Source organism: Diabrotica undecimpunctata, chromosome 7, assembly GCF_040954645.1.
Source record: "Diabrotica undecimpunctata isolate CICGRU chromosome 7, icDiaUnde3, whole genome shotgun sequence".
Taxonomy (NCBI): domain Eukaryota; kingdom Metazoa; phylum Arthropoda; class Insecta; order Coleoptera; family Chrysomelidae; genus Diabrotica; species Diabrotica undecimpunctata.
Genome location: NC_092809.1, coordinates 21,041,858 through 21,064,902, shown reverse-complemented (window position 1 = coordinate 21,064,902; position 23,045 = coordinate 21,041,858). Strand labels below are relative to the sequence as shown.

At 33.4% G+C, this 23,045-nt stretch overlaps 1 protein-coding gene across 2 annotated transcripts in view; it reads left to right on the top strand.

The window, feature by feature from the left end:
- Moe (moesin) overlaps nt 1-23,045 on the top strand; it is a 162,996-nt gene that overhangs the window by 7,219 nt on the left and 132,732 nt on the right. Inside the window, exon 1 of one of the 2 annotated variants that reach the window (XM_072536826.1) lies at nt 19,055-19,227. The exons of the other annotated variant lie outside the window; for it this stretch is intronic. Within the exon in view, the coding sequence (XP_072392927.1) occupies nt 19,210-19,227 (18 nt within the window). The 5' untranslated portion in view covers nt 19,055-19,209. Of the gene's footprint in view, nt 1-19,054; nt 19,228-23,045 lie in introns of those variants that run through there. 2 annotated transcript variants of the gene reach the window in all.

The following is a 23,045-nucleotide window of genomic DNA, read 5'->3' as shown; positions in this document are numbered from 1 at the left end:
CTAGAAGAAGAGGTAAATGTTGGACCAAGAATATTACAGCAGGAAGTTTATTCGGCAATAACACAGTTAAAAGATGGAAAAGCGGCAGGCCCTAATGATATACAAGCAGAACAACTCAAACTAATGGACAATGAATCAATAGCAATAATCGCAAAGATATTCAACAACATATACTCCTCAGGAGAAATACCAACAGAATGGCTGAAATCTGAGTTTATTGCACTTCCAAAAAAAATACCAGGAGCCAAAAAATGCGAAGATTACCAAATTTCTCCCAACCAGTTTGGATTCACATATGGTGTTGGTACTAGAGAGGCTTTGTTCTCAGTACAAGTCTTATTCCAGAGATGCAGAGACGTCAACTGCGACGTATACGCATGTCTGGTTGATTACGAGAAAGCATTTGATCGAGTACAGCACGCCAAGATGATGCAAATACTAAAAGAAGCAGGAATTAACAACCAAGATCTGAAAATAATTAGAAATCTTTACTGGAATTAGACAGCAAATCTCAGAGTTGAAGGTGAACACACTGACTGTGAAAATCATGCGTGGAGTGAGGCAAGGCTGTATTTTGTGTCTCCTCTAATCTTCAATCTGTACTCTTAAAGAATATTTATCGAAGCTTTGCACGAAACTGAAAAAGGTATTCTACTAAATGGTTACTGGCTAAACATCAGATATCCAGATGACACCATAGTATTTGCGGACAAGTTAGAAAACCTACAAGTTCTTGAAGAAATAGACAGTTTCAAAAAACAAATAAACTATTATAATTATAACGAACACCACCTCAAAGCAACGAAATTTCAACACAACTCAAAACTGAAGCAATGAACATCCATTAACAACTTCGTTGCAAAGTTAACAACTAAATGAAACATTTGTAAGTCCAGTCCATTTAAAGATAAGCACTTGCCTATATTTTACAAACGCATTATTTTATTGTAAATTAGTCATTTTAGAACTTAAGTAAACACTTGCCTTTTGGTATAGTTACAATAATTATTAGTCGATAAATATTAAGCAAGAGAAATTTTATTACTTTTTTTCTACTTATAAGGACAAAAAAATCAAGTTCAGTAGCAGAACCAAATCCAAACTTATTCTGCACATTATATTTAAAGCATTATTTGGTTAAAACGTCTCATTTTTGGTGGTAAAAAAATGTAATAATTTGTCTGGACTAAAGGTGGTATTTGTTTGAATTTGCCAACGGACGATAGATAGATGGAGGCAACTTTACTGTCAAAATAATAGCACATTTGCTTGAAATATGCTTCAGTTTATTACCAATGCCCAAAATGGCTACGCATGCCGATGATAAAGAGACATAGATTCCGAAGCCAATAAATATTGAAAAAATATATATTTCTAAAAATGATTAAGGATGTTGAGAAACTATTTCTCAGAATATTTCTAAACGATGAATATTTATGTCACACACAAGTACGTATTTTATGTCTTTTTTATTCTATTGCTTTGTTCACTTGTGGTAATTACTGCACAAATGTCATAAAATTGTATATACTGCACAGCTAAAATTAAACCATCATGTAATGTATTTACAATTAATAGTATTCCACTTATTTGCTACCATCTTATTGTTTGATAACATCATTTATAGTTGTTTACATTAAATAAATATTAATTCAATTTTCAATAGCTTAGTTTTTAAAGTACCTGACATCATCTCTTTCACAATCCATCATTTATTAAGATATCAGATAGGTATAGGTATAGAAATGATATTGTTATCCATTTGATAATAATTTTAAACCCAATTCTAATTGATATCAGTAATATTTCGGCGTAAAATTGCTATCCGAGTATTATAAGCTTTAAATTATTGCTCAAATGTTTTTTTTTGTTAGACTATCTTTAAATTTTAAAAACTGATACTTGCACCAAGTCCAACTAAAAGAGTTTAAAAAAATACCAATATTAAACATCTCCTCTGTTATTTGGATTTATTACTTTCTCATTAGTTTGATTGAGACCTAAGTTCAATGGGTCAGTCTAGGAGTTTCGTGTTAGATCTACCACTAGCTTACTTAGTTATTTACTCTGTAGCTCTACAACCGATCGTTTGTCTTGGTTGACTGTGCTAGCTGTCTCCATCTCTTCCGGTTCATCATAAGGTCTTTATCCATCTCTACCCCAATGTATTGAGATCTTGTTGTCTCTCGATGTTGTCCCACAATCTGGTGCGTGGTTGTCCTGGTAGTCTTATTCCCTGCGGGTTAGACTGTCATGCTAGTTTCCGCCATCGGTCATCTGGTTATCGTTGGATGTGACCTGCGCCTTGGCCTCTCTTACAATGTTGGAGTACTCTTATATTTCCTTAACCCATTAGTGCCCAGATTATTTTTGCGCAGTTTTTAATGTGATGCTAATATTTGTTTGGGTTCAGTTTTATTAAAAACATAAAAATAAATGAATTTGCGCATTCGGATTTATAAATCACTCAGTATATAATGTTACATATATGTAACGCTAGGAGCTAATGGGTGAAAAAAATACAAAATATATCTGTAAACAGTTCTATTTATTTAAAAGCTGAAATTAATGAAAAAGGAATTTAAACATTTTGGTTTGTGTGATAGGTAATGAATCAATCAATACAGAGACCTAAGTTACATTTTTTACACATCGTGCGTGTTGAACTTTTGCAAAATCTTTCAGCACAACGTCTTCTTTTGTCGTTTGGAATTTTATCCACTAGGTGTTCCATTCTATCATATCTAATTTCATCGGCTACTCTTTGCGCATTAAAAGATGAAGATAGAGTCCTGCCAGTGCCTTTGGGATATGACGAATATTTCTTCAAATAAACTTGATCAACGATAGCCCTTCGAAAGTCTATTCGGGACATTTGAGAGTTGCTTGATTTTCGATACAAACACCACACCAATACCATATTCTGTCTCTAATTTGAATCCTGTACTATCCAACATTGTGATCCATTCGATCAGTACCACCCATTTTTTTGTTATACTCTGCAAGTACTGCTGGTCTGCTAACTTGTATGTGTTTTTTTTCCTTTTGCGAATAACGTCTAACATTTTTTATGCCATTGTACAAAAAGGGTGTACATATGTGAAATTATGAATATAAATTTAGTTAATGAGGACTGTATTACATAGGGCTGGTTCAAATAAATTAGGATGTGTAGTAAAAGGTTATATAGATTATAGCAAATTAAGTTTATACAAAGTTTTACCAATTTTTCTGCTGCACACACTCGCGGTATTGACAGGCTTACACTCGCGGTTGTTTTTCATACGCGGAATCTGTCCGGGTATCGGTTTCTGAACACGTGTTTCGCGGTACTAACACTGATATCACGAAATAGAGCACATTTTGCGTCTGTACACGATTTTAAACAGTATTTCCGGATTTTTTTTGCGTAACTAAAAGTAGGAGAAAGATTAGTTAGCGGCAGTCAACAGTAGATAGAACACCCCTGTCACCAAACGACAGTCAACAGGGGAGAGAGAGCGTCCGTTCTCATCGATGGACAACAGGTAAGAGAGCGTATACACCTGCCTAGCGAGACTCAGCAGACGAAAGAGCGAACGACTGTCCCTAGCGACAGTCAACAATCAAGAGGATTAAGAGGAATCGATTAAGTTCTATTATATTTGTTCTTATCCGGTGTCTTTGTATACCTTCATCAATTATTGGGTCATCTATTTTTGTTAACAGTTTCCGTTCGAAGCACCGACATTTTTCCTCGGCGTTTTTTATTAGTGTCAAGTTTTCGCATCCACACAATACTATCAGTCTATAGATTGTCTCAATGTGACTAGTCTGTACAGGGTAAATGCACAACATCGATGCCATACTTCTTTGCAAACTTGTATTAGTAAACGTCACTTCTTACTACTTAGCCTAATCCATCCTTTGTGTTGAGGGTAGCTTAAGTACTAATGCCCACTAACGACCCTTCCTGACTTCCTTCTCTCAGTGGTTCCCAAACATAAATAATATTTGCTACAATATACTTGGGTTAAATTAAAATAAAATAGAAATTAAGAAATGCCTTTTATTTATGTCACACAAGCAGTTTGGTTTTAATTCTACAGTATGTGCTAGCGATACAAACCATTTGTTTATAGATAAATCTAAAAATAAAATAAATAAAATAAAACTAAAATATAAAGAAACATTTTATTTATGTATTGTTCCGTTCAAAAGTTAAGGGGGGAAGGACTTTTAAAAACGTCACTGTATATGTTGGCAGTAAAAAAACGTAGAAATATCCGAAAATAAAACTAATAAATAAGTTGAAAATAAAAGAAGTCATTGTATTTAATTTCGTGTGTAAGTAATCGTAATTGTACACCATTTTATTTAGTTCCTTTTTCTGTCAATCGCTGTCACATTTAGTTTCTGCTTCACTATAATCATCATCATCATCATTATTATCGTCACTGTCATCACTATCTTCGTTATTTATATTTATAATAATTGGTTCGATATCATCCAACAAATTGTCAATTTCCCACATTTTTTTTCTGTTGCTATTACGTGGTTTACGTAGTTTTTCCATTTCTCTGGCGTAATGACCTGGTATGCTGCTGTAATTAAATTTCGCATTTCAGCTTCTTTAAAATTCGCGTTGGGTCCAGCTATATACCGTTTCACTTCACTCACCATTTCGATGGGATTGAGTTCACACTGATAGGGTGACAGAAGCCATTCTTGAATATCTTTTTTTAGTGTTGAACTGTTTGGAATTTGTTCTGACTTTCTGCTGTGATAGGAGGCATTGTCCATTACCACAACAGTTTTTTTTTGGCAAATTTAGCATTAAGTTATTTTCGAACCAATCTTCGAAGGATGGTCCATCCATTTCGTGGTGGTAGTCCTGAGTATTTTTCTTTGCCAAAAACGTGAGCTCTGCTCCATCAACAAATCCACTGGTAGATACTGCGTGCAATAAAACGAACCGCAATTACTGAATAACTTAGAAGAAAGTATTTGCAGTTGATATCAACCAAAATTACAAATTCCTTACACATTATGATAGTAATTAGCACCGCAGGAACATAAATAACATTTTAAATTTGGCAGTTAGTAGAAATTACCGAAATTATTTTAAACTTTGGAACACATGTTTATTTAATGCTCATTTTATTATACTAGTGCTACTAATACAAGATAACAGTTAATAAGTTACTATTAGAAACAAATAATGTATAGTATTATGTAAAATTATTAGCAAACGATATTTTAAATTACATAAAATTGTACGTGAGGACTTGTTGAGAACTCCTGGTTTATTCCGTTTATTTTGAAAGATAGACAATAGAGAACGCCATCGCTAACTGCATAAAACTGGCAACGTCTTGGCGAAATTCCCATAAGGTTAACATTGCATATCTTACCCTGTACGGACTAGTCACTTTGAGACGATGTATATGACCGTACTATAGCAATTTAATAAATTTTTGTCTTTGTTTTTCTAGAAATGTTTCGATCTAAGGATGTTTATCACAGAAAAAATGCATTTGTTGCCTGCGATGATTCTAAGCTTGATTCTTTCTTGCTTCCAAATATTGAAATTTTCTGACTGACTCCTACAAAATTGAAGTCTGCCATTGACACATTTTGCTCTATTCTATCTCATCTTGAATTGACTTGTGACACACATGTATTTTGCATTGTCTTCATTAATGCATAATCCCATTTTACTAGTCTCTTGTTCTATTTATGAATTGTTCTTTAACTGATATTGTGGTTTTATCGACTATATCAATATCATCTGCCAAGGCTATCAATAATAGTGGCCAGTTGGCCGAGAACATTTGCATCGTACTTTTCGCTTCTCTCTTTGCTTTGTATAGGCAATATAAGCGATACTCTTGAGCAAAATTCGTATTTTTTGACATACCTCGTATAATAATGATACAATTTGATATCTGATGGTTGCACCTTAGATTTTAGACCATGCACAACTTTTTATAAAAAATACCTTTTTTTCGTAAAATTAGTAATAAAAAAGTTTCTCATATGATGCTGACTTAATTGTACACACTATATATAATATGATGTACTCCAACAGTTAAATTATCGACGGAACATCTCATGAAAAAAATTGAAAATAATTAGAAATTCGTCACAAATTTTTTTATCTCCTTTATTATTTTTATAACTTAAATCTCGTATCTGATAATAATGTAATTGTTATATACCTTCACGTAGTCACGTTGTATTGACATTGAAATATTGAATTCGTCATTCCCTATTTGTAGTCACTTTTATTTGACTGTATATAAACTGATGTCATAGCAGGTGGTGATCCCCTCAGTAGCGACTCGTCAATGAGTAAAGTACACATTGTAAAAATATCTAAACATGTTATAATTACAGAAATTTAAAATTTAACTCGTTCAAATTTTGATCGTTAGATTTCTTCACATCTATGAATTTTATTTATTCTGTTTAATATATCTATTCTTTCGTTTTAAGTTAGTAATATTGAATTATTACGATTTCGAGTCAATTTATTGATTTATTTTCTTGTACTTCCACTTTCGCCCGTTATTTTTATTCCCAGTCTATCTCATTTACATTATTTTCTCCTACAATCATCGTACATCTTCTGACTGGAAAGAGTTTTCTTTCCCTACGAGTTCTCTATCTGAATTCAAATGTACCTTTGATAGCTTTGGCCTCATTGAGTCCAAATTTAACTTCCGATCAAGAGGAACCTATTTACCAATTAGTTTCCAACACTGCAGAACTTTTACTGTATCACTGTAAGTTATAACGCGGACAGACAAACACCCGATTTCAAGGACCTGCCAAGTCCTGAATAAATATCATCTGATTATAACAAATCCCTTATTTAAATATTATTGCATATACTGGTCTGTTAAATATCAAATTCTTTGTATTGTGAATACTGCAATTAAGCAAGATCTTCCTTTTGATCTTCGTCTAATGAATCTCTTTATTTTTATTTAAATTATTCTATACAGCGTTCCACGTTAAGAAAATAACATTGCGGAGATAGGGCCATGTATTTCTTATGGACGATAGAAGCGCAGCGATGCCACGATGAACACAAGCACGATTCAGGGTTGTATAATTTGTATTTTCGTTTTCACAGACATGAACTAAATTATGTAATGTTTTTTGACGTAATTGACCAAAAGTGCCCATTCGAAACAAGAGATGAAAAGTACGGAAAATGATTTTCATTAAATAAATAGTAACTATTTACAAACGATAATTTTATTTTATCTTATTTTAATTATAGTAATGACAGTTTATTTGTTTTTCGGTAAGAATATCATATACCATGAATCATAGAAATCAGTAGAAAATATTGCTTAGTTAAATCATGCAGTTTGCCGGCTATTAAAGATTTAAAAGCAAATAAACGGACCGCTTGGAATGAATATATCTAATTACTAATTGCAACTTAAAATAATACGGTGTGCGTATGTCAGCGATTTTATGTCGTTCTCTGAGATTACATAATGATAATAAGGCTCTGTACTTTGTGGTTCTTCAGTTGTTATTCTAACTTTACAGTTAAATGTTAATTGAAAATGGAAATTCGAAAAATATATCTACAATCTAGTAAATCGCATGCCTGAGAGTTTTGGCAACACCGATCTCCATAAGCCTAATGTTATTTTCTTAACTTGGAACGCCCTATAGTTACTTTTAATACTATATTTATTCTTATTCTTCATTCATTCATTAGGAATTATTAAGGCAGGTTTACACGTATTCAGTAACTGGTGTCAGTCGCACTGGACGACAGCGTTGGCATAGTATTGGCATCATGTAAACAATTTTTTGCGCCAGTCCAGCGTTGTCTGCGAGCACTATCTCGAATAGAGAACTGGTCTATATTTCACGCCAGTGGCCCTCATTCGCGTCCCCTCTAACCGGAGCCAGCGGTTGTCGACACGTGTACACACATCGTTCCAGCCACTGGCGTACCTGTGAAGAGTACAACAAACGACTGACTTCACTAAAGGCTTGATTACAAGTTACGAGTACAGTGGCGAGATAGTAAACTGTTAATAGGCCGAGACAGTGGTGAGGGCGAGAAACGGTTTATAATTTTTAGCACTGTTTGAATTTGGAGGCAAGTCAGTTCAGTTTCGATTTACAAAAACAAGAAAGTAGTGTACTTATGGATCGTAAAGCCAACATTAAAAAATAGTGGCGCGTCGTAGGAACTGACGTGTCAGTGAGACTGGCGCCAGCTACTGAATACGTGTAAACCGGCCTGTTTAGCGCTGTCCAAGTCAAGCACTGGCATGTCAGTAAAACTGATGCCAGTTACTGGATATGTGTAAACCTGGCTTTAGCATTTTTGTAGACAATCTCTTTTTCATTAGTTTCACATGCGTCGTTTTAATGGTTCTTCCCACTTTTTATTTTTGAGTTTCCGATAATAAACATATGTTTTCCTTCCTTTCTAAACATATTTGTGACGTTTAGTCTTCTGATTATATTATGTATTACAATTCGCCAAGGTAAATCTTCGGAGAGAAGGAGTTGGAACAGGCTCGCCCTCGGCTATGTGACAACGGTACGGAAGTCGAGTTTACTTCTACTAAAATATTTCCGGTAATTTTGCTGCACATCGAGTGGGCATTATTTAATAGCATTTGTCCATTTTTTATTCAGGTATGCAGATAACATTAGATATGCAGATGATACAGTAATAATAGCCGATAGTTTACAAGACCTGGAAAGACTCATAAGTAAAATAGTAATGTGTAGTAGAGAGTACGGAGTACGGACTCTCGCTCAATATCAAAAAGACAAAGTTTATGAAAATTTGTAAAAACAACCATAATACTAACGAAATCTTGACAGTAGAAGGCCAGCAGATCGAAAGAGTAAAAAAGTACACTTACCTAGGAACACTTATAACAGAAAATAATGACTACACTGCAGAAATCAAAGTCAGAATCGAGAAAGCACGTTCTAATTTTATAAAAATGAAAAAGGTCCAATGTGGCAAAGATTTAACATTAGCTCTTAAAGTATGCCTAACAAAATGTTACGTATACAGTGTACTATACTATGGAGTGGAATCATGGACGTTAAATCTAGACACAATGAGACGACTTAACGCCTTTGAAATGTGGACCTATAGAAGAATTATGAGGGTTTCCTGGGTAGATAGAGTTACGAGCAATGAAGTACTGAGAAGAATAGGTAAAGAGAAGGAAGTTGAACTTACAATTAAAGAAAGAAAGCTACAGTATCTCGGACATGTGATGCGGGGCGAGAAGTATGGCATCCTGCGACTCATAATGCAAGGAAAGATAGATGGCAGAAGAAGCATCGGAAGAAGACGAATTTCATGGCTCAAGAACCTGAGAGAATGGTTTGGATGCAGCTCAAAACAACTTTTTAGAGCTACTGCCTCAAAAATTAAAATAGCTATGATGATTGCCAACCTTCGTAGCGGAGATGGTACCTGAAGAAGAAGAAGTCCATTTTTTATAAATGGTTATATTGATTTATAATTATCCCTTTGGTATAGTAGTAAGTACACCAGAACTGAAGTATTAGCAAAACCAGGAGAAAAAGTTAGGACAGGATTGGGCAGAGGATATCCATAGCTCTCGATATTATTTAATATGATTCTAGAAATGCTAATAAGCGACGTTTGGAAGCTAGACATGTATTCTAAGCAAATAATGGCAGGGATATGGGAATTGAATGTTTTAAGAAAGATATATGGAGACATTTACTGTCATCATTGCATATGGCATTGCATTTCATGGAATCGAATAACCTATTTTCCAATAAAGTCGTCCCAGGAACGCAACTCAAAAATATTGACAATATCATTTTAAAGTCATCTACTTTAAAATGTATAATATATGTCATGAATTGTCAATATGAATGAGTCAGATAAGTATAGTGAAGCAAATATCACGGGAGTAAGAAAATAAAGTAACTGAGTAGTGAGTTCCAAATATGGTAGTGGAAAAAGGTAAACTTTGAAAACCAAGGAATAAATTAGAACAAAGCAAGCCTTTTAACTAGCAACGGTTTAATGACAATTTAAATAAATTTGACATATATATATATATATATATATATATATATATATATATATATATATATATATATATATATATATATATATATATATATGTTCGGAAAGATTTCCGCGGTTAGTACAATTAAACTTAGAGCTAAGATTAATATTATTATAAAAATTAATATTAAACTCACCAGTCTTCCGGGTTGAACCGCGTCGATATCCATTTTGCCGAGCTTTCGACATCCTCTCTGATGTCTTCTTCAGGGCTTCCGAGGTCTCAGTCTCCCGAGCCCCCAGACACTACTACACTCGTGTGTAGTAGTGTCTGGGGGCTCGGGAGACTGAGACCTCGGAAGCCCTGAAGAAGACATCAGAGAGGATGTCGAAAGCTCGGCAAAATGGATATCGACGCGGTTCAACCCGGAAGACTGGTGAGTTTAATATTAATTTTTATAATAATATTAATCTTAGCTCTAAGTTTAATATATATATATATATATATAAATGTTATCTGTTTAACCGTTATGTCAATACCCAAGTACCTGATACGGGAGTCTATACCCGTGCTACCCAGGTACCCGGCATTGTTTCGGTAAACTTCGCTTGTACATTCCGAAAATAACAGACAATTGGGATTTTTCTTTGTTTGCTATCAGTGTTTATTTAACTGTGCTTACAAGTTGTTAATATTTTTGTGACTATATGCGTGTTTTATGTTGTAATTACTTGTAATAATGGCAAGAAGAGAAGTGAGTGTTAGCGAATTTAGAAGTTAAGTTATTACTGTTTATTTTTACAATGTTCTATACATAGATCATTCAATTTTAGAATGACGTATGAAAAGCAACAGAAGTACTTGCAACAATTTATAGACGATATAGATGAGGAAGTAGACAAAAATATCGAAAACCAGGAATCAGATGAGGACTATGTTTCGCAAAGCAAACCGGATGGAGATGAAGCTTCTGACGTAGAGGACGTTTTTACTGATATCAATAATAAGATTGAAATCGATACCGACGGCGACGATAGTAGTGATGAAGATTTTGACGATTTTCAAGAAAGTTCTTCCCAAAGTGATGTTGTGGTTGCAAAAGATAAAACGATTTGGCAACGAAAACCGTTTACTGTAAGTCGAACACTGAAACGTAACTTTTTGCGTGAAAAAACGGGCCCAGTACGTTCTACTAAAACTCTTTCGATTAAAGATACATTCAAATGTGTTTTCAGTGACGTAATGTATGACATAATTATACGCGAAACCAATCGAAAAGCTAATAGCGTTTGTGAAAAGTATAATGTTGAAAACCCCGACAAACCTCGAAATGTTTGGAAGTCACTCACAACAGAAGAATTTGATGCATACTTAGGTATTCTTATTACAGCAGGAGTACAGCATTCAAATTCAGAGCACTCGAAAGATTTATGGAAAACAGACTCTCATCCTTTGTACCGAGCAAGTATGGGCATAAATCGCTTTTGGAGCATCAGCAGATTCTTACGGTTTGACAATGACAAAACACGTGCAGAACATTTGCAAAATGATAAAGCTGCAGCTATTACAGATATATTCTATCTTCTCAATGATAATTTACGTCGTAACTATGTACTGTCGGATTCTCTTACTGTGGATGAACAGTTATTTCCTTTTAGAGGTAGGACACGTTTCACGCAATATATGCCAGCAAAACCTGCCAAGTATGGCATCAAGGTTTGGTGGGTTTGTGACGCCAATAATTCGTATCCACTTACTGGACAAATTTATACTGGAAAAAATTCGACTGGACGTGAAACTAATCAAGGTGAACGCGTAGTAAAAGATTTGTGTTACCGATACAAAAATTCTGGACGAAACATAACAATGGATAATTTTTTCACAACTCTTCCACTAGCCTGTCTCCTGTTGTCTTGGAATTTATCATTAGTTGGTACTTTGAAAAGAAACAAACCATATATTCCACAAGAAATGCTGCCTTCGCCAGAGCGTGAGCCTGAATCGTCATTACACGGATTCAGTGCAGATCGTGTTACTATTTGTTCATATGTACCAAAAAAGAAAAAAAGCGTTATCTTGCTGTCAACAATGCATGACAACGATAATGTAAGTGGCCCAAAAAATAAACCTGAAATAATTCAGTTCTATAATACAACTAAAGGAGGCGTAGACAACATGGACAAAATGGTTTCTCATTATTCCACTAAACGCAGAACTTTGCGTTGGCCAGTAGCCTTCTTTTACAATATCCTAGACGTAGCTTGCCTAGCAACCTATATAATTTATACAGAGAATAATCCACAGAGTTCTACTGAAACCAGTAAGCGTAGAATTTTTCTACAAGACTTAGGGAAACAACTAGTGATGCCTGCAATTTCTGCTAGATCTAAAGTACCAAATGTATACCGAAATTTTTCATCAAGGTCAGGAATTGAGTGTATGTTAGGAAAACCTCTACCTACAGATTCAAGTAATACTGCAGAGTCATTACCACTTCAAAATTCCACTGGACGCCTCAAAATTGTTGGAAACTGCTACATTTGTATGTCTTTAGCGAAAAAGCGGCTAAGAAAGACACGAAAATCATGTAATGTTTGTAATCGTCCACTATGTAACGAACACTTAGTAAATATAAGTAAGTGTGGACAATGTGTTTAAAATGTAACTTTTATTTACGTTTCCATATCACTTTTATTATAAAAAAAAACTAGACAGGGCTTCATAATTTACTAAACATTAGTGTTACCCGGGTGCCACGGGTGTGGACGTAATGGTGTAAAAACTTTGACAGGTAATTTTAATATATTATATGCATTTTTTTCTTTGGTTTTTATTATAAATCTCTTCGTTCTAAATAATTTTAGGAATAACTAGGAGCTCGAATAAAAATATTTATACTATCGTCAATGATTCAGATAAAACAATTACCAAGGATACCCAGGTACCTGGGTATAGACACAAAGGTTAAAAGTCGAGTACTTCCCAAGTTGTGGCAGCACTCCACATATTACTTCCCCGACAATATCCTTATAGCTATCCGAATTTTTGATACGGCTGTAGGAAGTGGTTGATTAGAGCCATAACTATAACAATGTTGAAAGCAAGAAATCGACAACAGGTTAAATAATGCCAACTCAATCCAAAACCGTATGTAACTTACGTGGCAAATAGAACAATATTTTATTATATAAATAAAAAATAAAACTTGATAAACAGCTACACAAAAACAGTAGATAATAAAATATATTGCAACATATAGGAAAGAAAAAACATTATACTGTATGCATGTAGATATAGGGCTAAAACAACAAGCTTTAATGCCAATTTTGAAATTTTGTTTGTAGAAAGTACGAGCTTCAAGTTAATTTTAGCTAAGTTAATAAATTTAATATTCTACCACACCTAGATTCTAATATATTTATTCTATTCAATGAAATTTTATCCGTTTTTCATTTATCATTTTACCTTTATCATTTTATTCATCCCATCAACTCGTTATATACTTCCCTATTGTTCTCTAATACCGATCCTAAATTCTTCAAGATCACTTTTCACGTTCATTACACCATCTAACGCTTTGATCTTATTTGTAATAGTAACTCAATATTTAAAATAACAATCTAGATACTGTTTTTGTACTATTCGACCTTTTTCTTCATGCGCTTTTCTCAACTGTTCCAGTCTTTGTTTCCCTTTCAGTATTTACTACTAACTCTACATTATTAGCACACATTAATCACCAAGGACTAATGACAATAAATAAGAAATAAACATCAAGCTTTTATACAATTTTACTTAGGTATATGTTACATAGTTATTACCCCCATCATATTGAGATAACTGTCACAATTTTAACGTACTCACTTCTCTCTTTACTCCTGTCTTATTCTACCACAGAAACGCATGAGATATACTCTACCATACGCTTTCTCAAGATAAATAAATACCATACAATTTAAACCTCCAAAATGGTTCACATAAGTTAATAAATTATAACCTCTGTAGTCTACTTGATTAAGAAAGTTAAGATCTATTGGACTGTTGTGATTCAGTAAATCAATTTTATAGGAATATAAAATATAATAAACAAGTATATTTTTAATGAATATATATTTTTTTTATTCATATTCACTTAGTTGTTAGTATCTAGGACACCCCTGGCACGGTCTTGGGTTACATCTGCTGTTAAAAAATATCCGACTAACTCGTGCATTTATATTAAAAAGCCGGTTAAAATAATATTGTTGTTAAACCTTGTCCTAACTCCAACAACGTCTGTTGGTACGAAACGGTGTTGCCGAAGTGCAATCGTTTTCTGTATGTTTAATATAAAGTTAAAGCATCTCTGTCACTTCTGACTAATTTATTTACTTGAATATTTAAATTAATACATACATAATGTTATGAATGAACGTCTTTTTTAAAATTATCATACAGTTTAACAAAATGATAGCAATTTAAGGTAATATTATCATTTTACCTTTATAAGATCGTAAAACAATGCAAACATTGTTTTATGATCGTGTTAGTATAACAATGATGTCATCGTGATCATGATGTTATTTTCGTGATACGTTACCATTTAGATTTCACATATTCATATATTTTATATGACTCTACTATGGTGAAAATATTGTTAAAAACTGGAAAACACTAACATTCAAATGGAGTAGGTTAATTTAGACCATGGCTAGGAAAAACGTATTCCATTAAATTAAATATAAAAAAATAATCTTCTTCTAATGGTGCTACAAGCCTTTGTGAGTCTTGGCATGCTTAACAATGTTCTTCCATTCTGCCCTATCGGATACTTTCCTTCGCCACTGCCTGATGTTCATGGTTTTAAGATCCCTCTCTACGTCGTCTATCCATCTTTTCCTCTTGTTCTGTTTTCTTTGGGGCTTCCATCTCTGGACTACTTTTACAGCTCGATTATCTGGCATTCTTTCTAGGTGACCAAGCCAGTTTAGTCTTTGCGACTTTACAAATCTAACAATATCTGCGCTCTGCATTAGTTCATCCAGCTCGTGGTTCATTTTAATTCTCCACGAACCATCGCTGCATTGGGTTGGTCCAAATATCTTCCTTTGTATTTTGCGCTCAAATATTCTCAGTTGATTTTCATCAGTGGTTGAGAGGGTCCACGTTTCACATCCATATGTGACCACTGGTCTAATAACTGTTTTGTAGATTCTAAGCTTAGACTATTCAGTGAGATAAGAAAATAATGATAAAAGAAATAACAAATTATCAATTTGTAAGTAAAAGAGAAATTGAATACAAAAATAACAAAATCGTAGCAAGTGTAAGATCAATAAAAGAATTTAGAATAAAATATCTAGGTATATATAGTCCTTAAATCATTTGAAAAAAAATATTGGACAGTTTTCTCAACCGGGATGCACCACGAATTTTATGGATAGCGATGAAGAGAGTGGTGAAGGGGCCGAGATAGGCAAAAATGAAAATGTACTTATCATTACTGAAAAACAGGTTTTATGTCATTAAAAAGTATAAAGATTAAACGAAAACCGGATTCAATGGGCAGCCGGAGTGTGATGTCACGGCGGCCATATTGTTATTATTTCTTTCCAAACAAAAGTTGAGATGCCCAATCTCGAGACTTTGTAATTTCTATAAAGTTAAAATTTTGCTTCCTCTGCTGCTTTTTCTTTTAACTATAGTGTTTTTACGATAATACCATCATAATTCAGTGTTCTATTTCTATGAAATATAGTTTAAAAGTTTAAATTAAACAAATTCTAACCTTACTTTATTGATACATGCATTTTATTGCTATTTTTAGAAAATAACATGCTTTATTATTTACACAACCTTGTAAAATTGTTGTAGTAACTATTAGAATACTTGGATATTGCAAAAAGCGGAAAGATTCTGTAAAAAAAAATGAAAAAATAAGGAAAAATACAAATTATCCACACTAAACAAGGTTTGTTTGGAAAGTGAAACTGACAGATGTCAATAAAATCTACGTCGTCACTTCGGTAGTCCATTCAGAATAAGAACAATAAAGGATTCAAATGGTCAATAGATAAAAATAACGGTAGAGATACAACTGACAATGATCCATGCTCAAATACAGAAAATATCATTTAACAAATCAGATCTCAAAATGATGACGAATCAACAAAACTATTCCGTATACAGAAATACCGAAAACATTCATAGAAAAGGAGCAACACTAGTTTCCAGAATATATATTGTTGCAATATTTGTAACAGGAAGATCATCATCATTAGCCTTTTTGCTCTTCTTCTGCTCCATACGTTAGAACTGGAAGTACACATTAATCGAAGACTTTTCTTTTCAAGCACATGAGAATATCTGAACTAAAGACTTCCCTCAGTTTTCCGTATGCTGCCCATGTTAGTCCTATTATCCTGTTTAACTTTTTTGTTTGATTGTCTCCTTCTAATTGAATCTCGTGGCTCAGATACTTATAGGTATAAACTTGTTTAATTTGCGTCCCATTTGTTAAAATGTTTTTGGCCAGTACAATGTTGGTCATATATTGTGTTTTGGAAAACTTAATTTTAAGGCCAACTCGTGTACAACAGCTCTGAAGATCTTGAAGTGGCGTTGTATTACTTTTTCTTTACAGTAAAATGTTAAGGTGAGCGTCACAGACGTATCGCCACGTAACGAAGCAGCTGTTCGTGGTTCGCAGTCACAGTAAACAGTTGGAAGAGTCTATTTACGCAACTAGAAGAGTCTGTTATACAACATGTAAACTTGTTCAGTTTTATTAAAATCTATAAAAAATCTAATAAAAATAATAAATAAGTACATAATAAAATTACTTCATTCACTTTTAAAAATTTTATTCAAATTTTAAAAATACAGAAAATATAGCATGAAGTGAAGCTTCGCGCTGGTCTACAGTATCGCTTGCTATAGAATTTTTTTTAATCAATCAGTTTATAACGTTCTACGCCGTCTTCTGATTTTCAGTCTCCATTTATCTCGGCCGTTCCAAAGGTTTTCTTCAACTCCCCTCTTCTTTAAGTCTTTATCGATTCCTTCTCTCCAACTTAATCTCGGTCTACCTTGTTTTCTTCTTCCATCCGATTTCCAGTTCAATACTTTCTTTGGTATTCTGTGTTCATCCGTTCTTTGGATGGGTCCATACTAACTTAGTTGATTTATTCTGATGTCTTCTGTTATATTGTGCTTAACACCCATAATTTCTCGTATTATTTCGTTTCTAACTCTGTCTAATCTTTATTTTTCAGCCACTCTTCTCCAGAATTCCATTTCTAGTGCTTTGAAGTTTTTTCGTTTCAGTGGCCATACCTCACTTCCTTATGTAAAAATGCTTTTTATAATGCTGTCATAGATTTTGTGTATTTTCTTTGGAGATTGTTTTGTCCCACAGTACACTGTGGGACACTTAATTGCCTAATGGCTTGTCTTCCCTGGTTATCTCTATGTTTAATGTCTTCATCTAATTTGCCATCTTTGGTTATTTGCATGCCTAAATATTTGTATTTTTGACAGTGATTTATTTCTCGCTGTATTCCTTCCAAGATTAGATTTTGTTGAATTCCCCCAATACACATATATTCAGTTTTCTTGGTATTTACTTCTAGCCCCCATAGTTCGTATTCTTCGATAAGTTTACGGGTCATATATTCGAGGTCTTCATAGTCTTGGGCCATCACTATCTTTTCGTCTGCAAAATTCAATGTGTACAATATTGCGGCATTGAGATGAATTCCCATGTTTTTGCATTTTGTTTTCCACTTCTTCATCGCTTGCTCCGAGTAGATCTTAAACAAAGTAGGAGACACGCAGCATCCTTGTTTGAGTCATTTGCCGATAGTGAAACCCTTGGATACCTCCTGACCTTTCTTTAGTTTACTAGTGTTGTTCTTGTAGAGGTCTTCTTCTTCTTCATGTACCATGTCCTTTGAGAACGTTGGTTACCATCATAGCTATCTTAATTTTATTCACTGCCACCCTAAATAGCATGCTTGTATCAACACCATACCAATCTCGCAAGTTCTTCAACCATGAGGTTCTTCTTCGTCCTGGACTGCGTTTGCCTGGTATTTTTCCTTGCATGATATTTTGTAGCAACCTATATTTGGGACCTCTCATTACATGTCCGAAATAATCCAGCTTTTTTTGCTTGATGCTTTTTATGATCTCAGTAGTCTTGCTGAGACGTTCTAGTATTGTGGAGTTTCGAATCTTCTCCACCCAGGAAACTTTTAAAATTTTTCTGCTATTCTTCGATAATTGTCACATACATCTTTACTTCCCTTCTTATGTATTGTTGTGATAAACGATGTCCTCCACTCATCCGGTATACTCTCTCTGTTAATACATTTTCGGCCAAGACTGGCTAGGTGGGATATTGCCAGGGTCAGAATTTTTTTATAGATTGTAATAAAATTGAAAAAGTTGTTATAACGGTGTTTCCTTCGTCCTATTTTGCAGATTTGACTCCTAAGTAATAACTCCATAATTCTCAGGAATCGCAGCCGTCTAAAGCTATTTCAACGACTTGGGTATATGGAAATAAAAGACGCGTTGCATGACTACGTCGTTTTCTTGTTTTAGCGCATCGTTTAATTTGTTAGGTACATAAAGTATTTATGGATTAAATACATAAACACTATAAGACCTCGTATTAAATAACCAGGTTGCCAGAAGTTTTTGATAGAATGGAATAGTTAGTTCATAGCCTCTCCAATACTTGATGGAGGATATACTTGAAAGACGCAGTCTAATATAATATAAATATATTAACAATGCAATATATTTTAATGGTTTCCTTTAAATTTGTTTATGACTCTCACCAATTTACATTCATAAAGTTATTTTCAATGAGACATATATTATACATATTTGTGCATTGTTAACTTTTATCATATTTAAGCAATAATCCATAAGATTACCCACCCGTATGCTATGCAATCCGTTGTGGTAGACAACAGCCGGCAACGTTGCGCCTAGTCACTTACCTTTTGTCTTCCCAACGGTCCGCATACTTGTTGATACTTTTGAATGTTGGCGATCTTGAATCTTCTACTTGCGAATTTTTCCGATTAACAAGTTGCAAGGCAGTCGGGAGTAGTGAGGTACAACGGTGGTTTAGTGATTTTGTGTCTGTTATTTTTTACACGGGTGGAAAGAAAAATAAGCAATTATGGTGTCCGGAAAACTGGTAGGTTTAGCTAGATGAGAATACAATTTTAGATTTTTTAAAGCTTTTTTCAAATTATTTCATATATATTTGCTGTATTTTTTGAGATTTGAGTATATATTTTTTACGAACCAATTCGGAATTCACGTTTTACACCCAGATAGGTCGTTTGGTACAGTGTACAGTAAAAACCTATCGTTGGTTGAACATGAAGTGATCGTAAAAGCAGACCTTATATTCAGGAAATGTGTTTCCACTTTTAAATATTTTTTGTAATTTTGGGACTCTAAATGCACAAAGGAAAAATTTAATTCGCGACATCGTACTGATGTATGTACGTACCTTTTTTCAGTATAAATTGTATTATATAATACAAATTTAAAGAATTCTTGTTACCTAAATATTCTGAATAAAAAAACTTGTGGTGGTAAATCAAAACTGTGGTGGTCATTGGCTAAACCCGGCGAAATCATACAATGGGTTATCTGAAGCAAATAAAAACGCTAAAAGAAAATATAGCTGATTAAAATTATGATTAAATTGCTCCATGGCACAAGATGCAAAATAATAAAATTGATACACTGATACAGGTATTGGTGAAATGTTTATGTTTTTAAGAAAAATTAGAAAACTAATATATCATTCTTGGCAATATTGAAAAAGACTAATTTTCCCTTTTGAACTTTAAGCGTTTTTTTCTGTTAGACCTATACTCGTTTTTAGTCTTATGAGACCCGTAAATGAATATTATTAATCTTAATAAGCCATAGAATAATATTAAAGCACAAATTTAAGTTTTAGTATTTCCATTTGTAATTAAAAAAAATTAATTTTGATTAATTAATACCCCCTGATCGAATCCTCTGGCGATATCTGTTTTGGGTTGGGTAAATCATATATAATCCTAGTTTGTTGCTTTAATCGCTTTGAAATATTAGTAGGAATAATAATTTAACTATGCGTACACATCAAATCAAAAGGTGGACTGAATTGTTTATTAAACAATTTGTGAAAAAATGAGAAAAATTCAATGTTTTTCCTCTTTTTCGTTGCTATATCTCGGTAGCTATAAATTTTAAGACAAAAAAGTTTTAAAATTAAATTTCCTATAAGACAAAATTGATTGCAAATTGAAAAATAATAATTATTATTGCAAAATTAGCAAAAACAATTTAAAAAGCTTCAAAAATCAATGTTTTTTCAATAATTTTTTTCAGGTATTTAGGAACCACGTACAACTTTGAACATTTACCCAGAGAATCCTTAATATATAAAAAAAATACTATCCAAAATTTCAGCACAATCTATTAAGTAGTCTTTGCAAAATAATTTTGCAATCTAAATTTTTGAAAAAAAGTTTTTTTATACATAAAATAGTATTAAAGCTGTCAAATAAAAGTCGAATCATTGAAATCATGTGATGAATAGGAGAACGTAGGGATCTTTTTAAACAACTGTACAATTTTTAAGCTAATAAACAAATGCTTTATTAATTTTTTTGCTCTTTTTTGTAATTTTCTCATCGGGAGTACGTCTGGTAGACGCAGTTCGCTTAGTAACCTGTGTCATATTAGTTTTCTCATCCGATGAGTACGGGCCCCTTCCCATATGAGTTGGCCCAACGTTAGATTGATAAGAAAATTAAATTTTAGAGTACAAAAATAAAAGCGCAGCGTAAATTTTAGAATTTTTAATGCATCGAACAACATTTTTGAATTTCCCAATTTAGTTTACCACGGAGTTACATCCCCTTTATTTTTAATGACATCCACAATTCTTCGAGGCTTGCAATTTTTCCTTTAATTCGTTGACGGACCTGACAGGAAGTTTTCTCAAAGCTTTTTTCATTTCGCGCTACAAAGTCTCTGTCGGGGACAAGTCTGGACTGTAAGAAACAGTAATTGTAGTATGTTAATGTTTCTAAGTTTGCTATTCTCTTTTTAGTTGTTCTCCGATAAGTTTATTATCTCTGTGTAGATTTATGATTAACTGAGATTTCTGTATTGTATTTTACTATTATTGGGGTTATTGTGTTAATAAATAAATAAATCTTGCTAGTGTCAGCACCCTGCCCATGTCGCTAGGCTTCCTTCTTTGATTCCTGATAAGCATTGTCGAGATAATTTAACTTGCTCTGTGTTTTCTGCAAGAATGCGCTACGTATCATTCTCTATTGTGGCGACTGATAGCTCTTTCTTGGCCTGTTGGGCATACTTTTTGGAATTAGATTTGATGGTTTTTAAGGCCCTTCTTACGAGTCCATTCATTTTTGTATTTAAATTGGTCCGTTCTGGCTCTACTAGTATGGGAGAATAAGGGCACGTACCTACAGTTCCCAATATAGGTATAATGCCTACTCTTAATAATGATTAAAAAATACTTTTGGCTTTTTGCTTTACTTCGCTAGAATTAAACAACCCTGATTGGGATAATGGTGGTGTTTATGGTTAAGAACATATTTTTAATACTTCTTAACTTTTTTTCTTGTATTCAAATCCGGTGAGTTTCCATCGTTTATATTTAAATTAAGTTTTGCGTTATACATAACAATTTTTTATTTCTATTATTTAGAATATAATAGCGCAGAATATAATAAACCTTGAATGGGTGTCTAAGGCAAATAAAGTATATATTATAAACAAGTATGCAACACGCGACAATAACATTTTTATATTCGGGATATAGGTATTCTAACACGTATTTTTTAAACAATGATGTGTAATTTGAATAATAACGGGAAGTCTATAAAGATTACAGGTAAAGGCGTACAGGGTTTAGTTCCAAACTGGTTATTTCCAAAACAGAATGTTTCAAAAACGATACTAAAAAGATTTTTTACTTAAAAAGATTGGTAGGGTAGACCGGGGCTACTTTGGACAAAATAATGTTCAACATTTTTTTCGTACTATTTTTATTTGATCATCATTATTTGGGGGCATAGCAAGTTTTAAGCAAAACCTTATGGTATGTAAATAGTTTTAAAAATATGTACATCTTGTCACAATTTGCCCCAATATGGGGTAAGTTGTGACGAGCTTGGGGCAGGTTGTGACAGTAAACATTTTTAAATATGATAAACTTTAGTTGGAGAATAATAACGAAGTTTTCATAATAAATTCATTTTATAGTTAAGTATCGTTACATAAATGTTTGATAAATGTAATATGCAAGAAACAAATGTGTAGAAAAAACATCTGGTGACTTTAAAGTAAAAAAAAAGACAAAACTTAATCGCTATCGTCAATTTGTGCTGATTCTACTTCTAGTTCTGACTGTCCGTTTATACAAACATAATAAAGATCAGAAGAATACAAAAATACGTTGGTAAGAAGAACAAAAAATGAACACTGGGAACAATTTACAAAAAGGATGGAAAGCGACTTCTACGGTACACAAAAACAAATATGGAGATTCATAAGAAACCAACGGAAAGAAATGGCAGAATTGAAGGAATACAATAACATACCAGCAAACGAATAGGAAAGATACCTGACGGAACTGTTAGGAAAGGAAAATAATAATCAACACAATAACGTACTTGAATTAAGATACGAAATAGAAATCAGTTTTCAGGAAGTAGAAATAGCCATAAATTCACTGAAAAATAGAAAGTCATCAGGACCAAACGGAATAACCAACGGGCTTTTAAAACACGGAGGAGAAAGTATAACCCTAGAGATGACAAAACCTATACAAAAACTAATATTGCACTGCAAGATACCAGACGCATGGAGAAACGCGCTTACGCTTACCACAAAAGTCCTAACCAACAAAATCAATAAACTAACAACTTTATCAGATGAACAACAAGGATTCGGATCCGGAAGATCCTGCGTAGA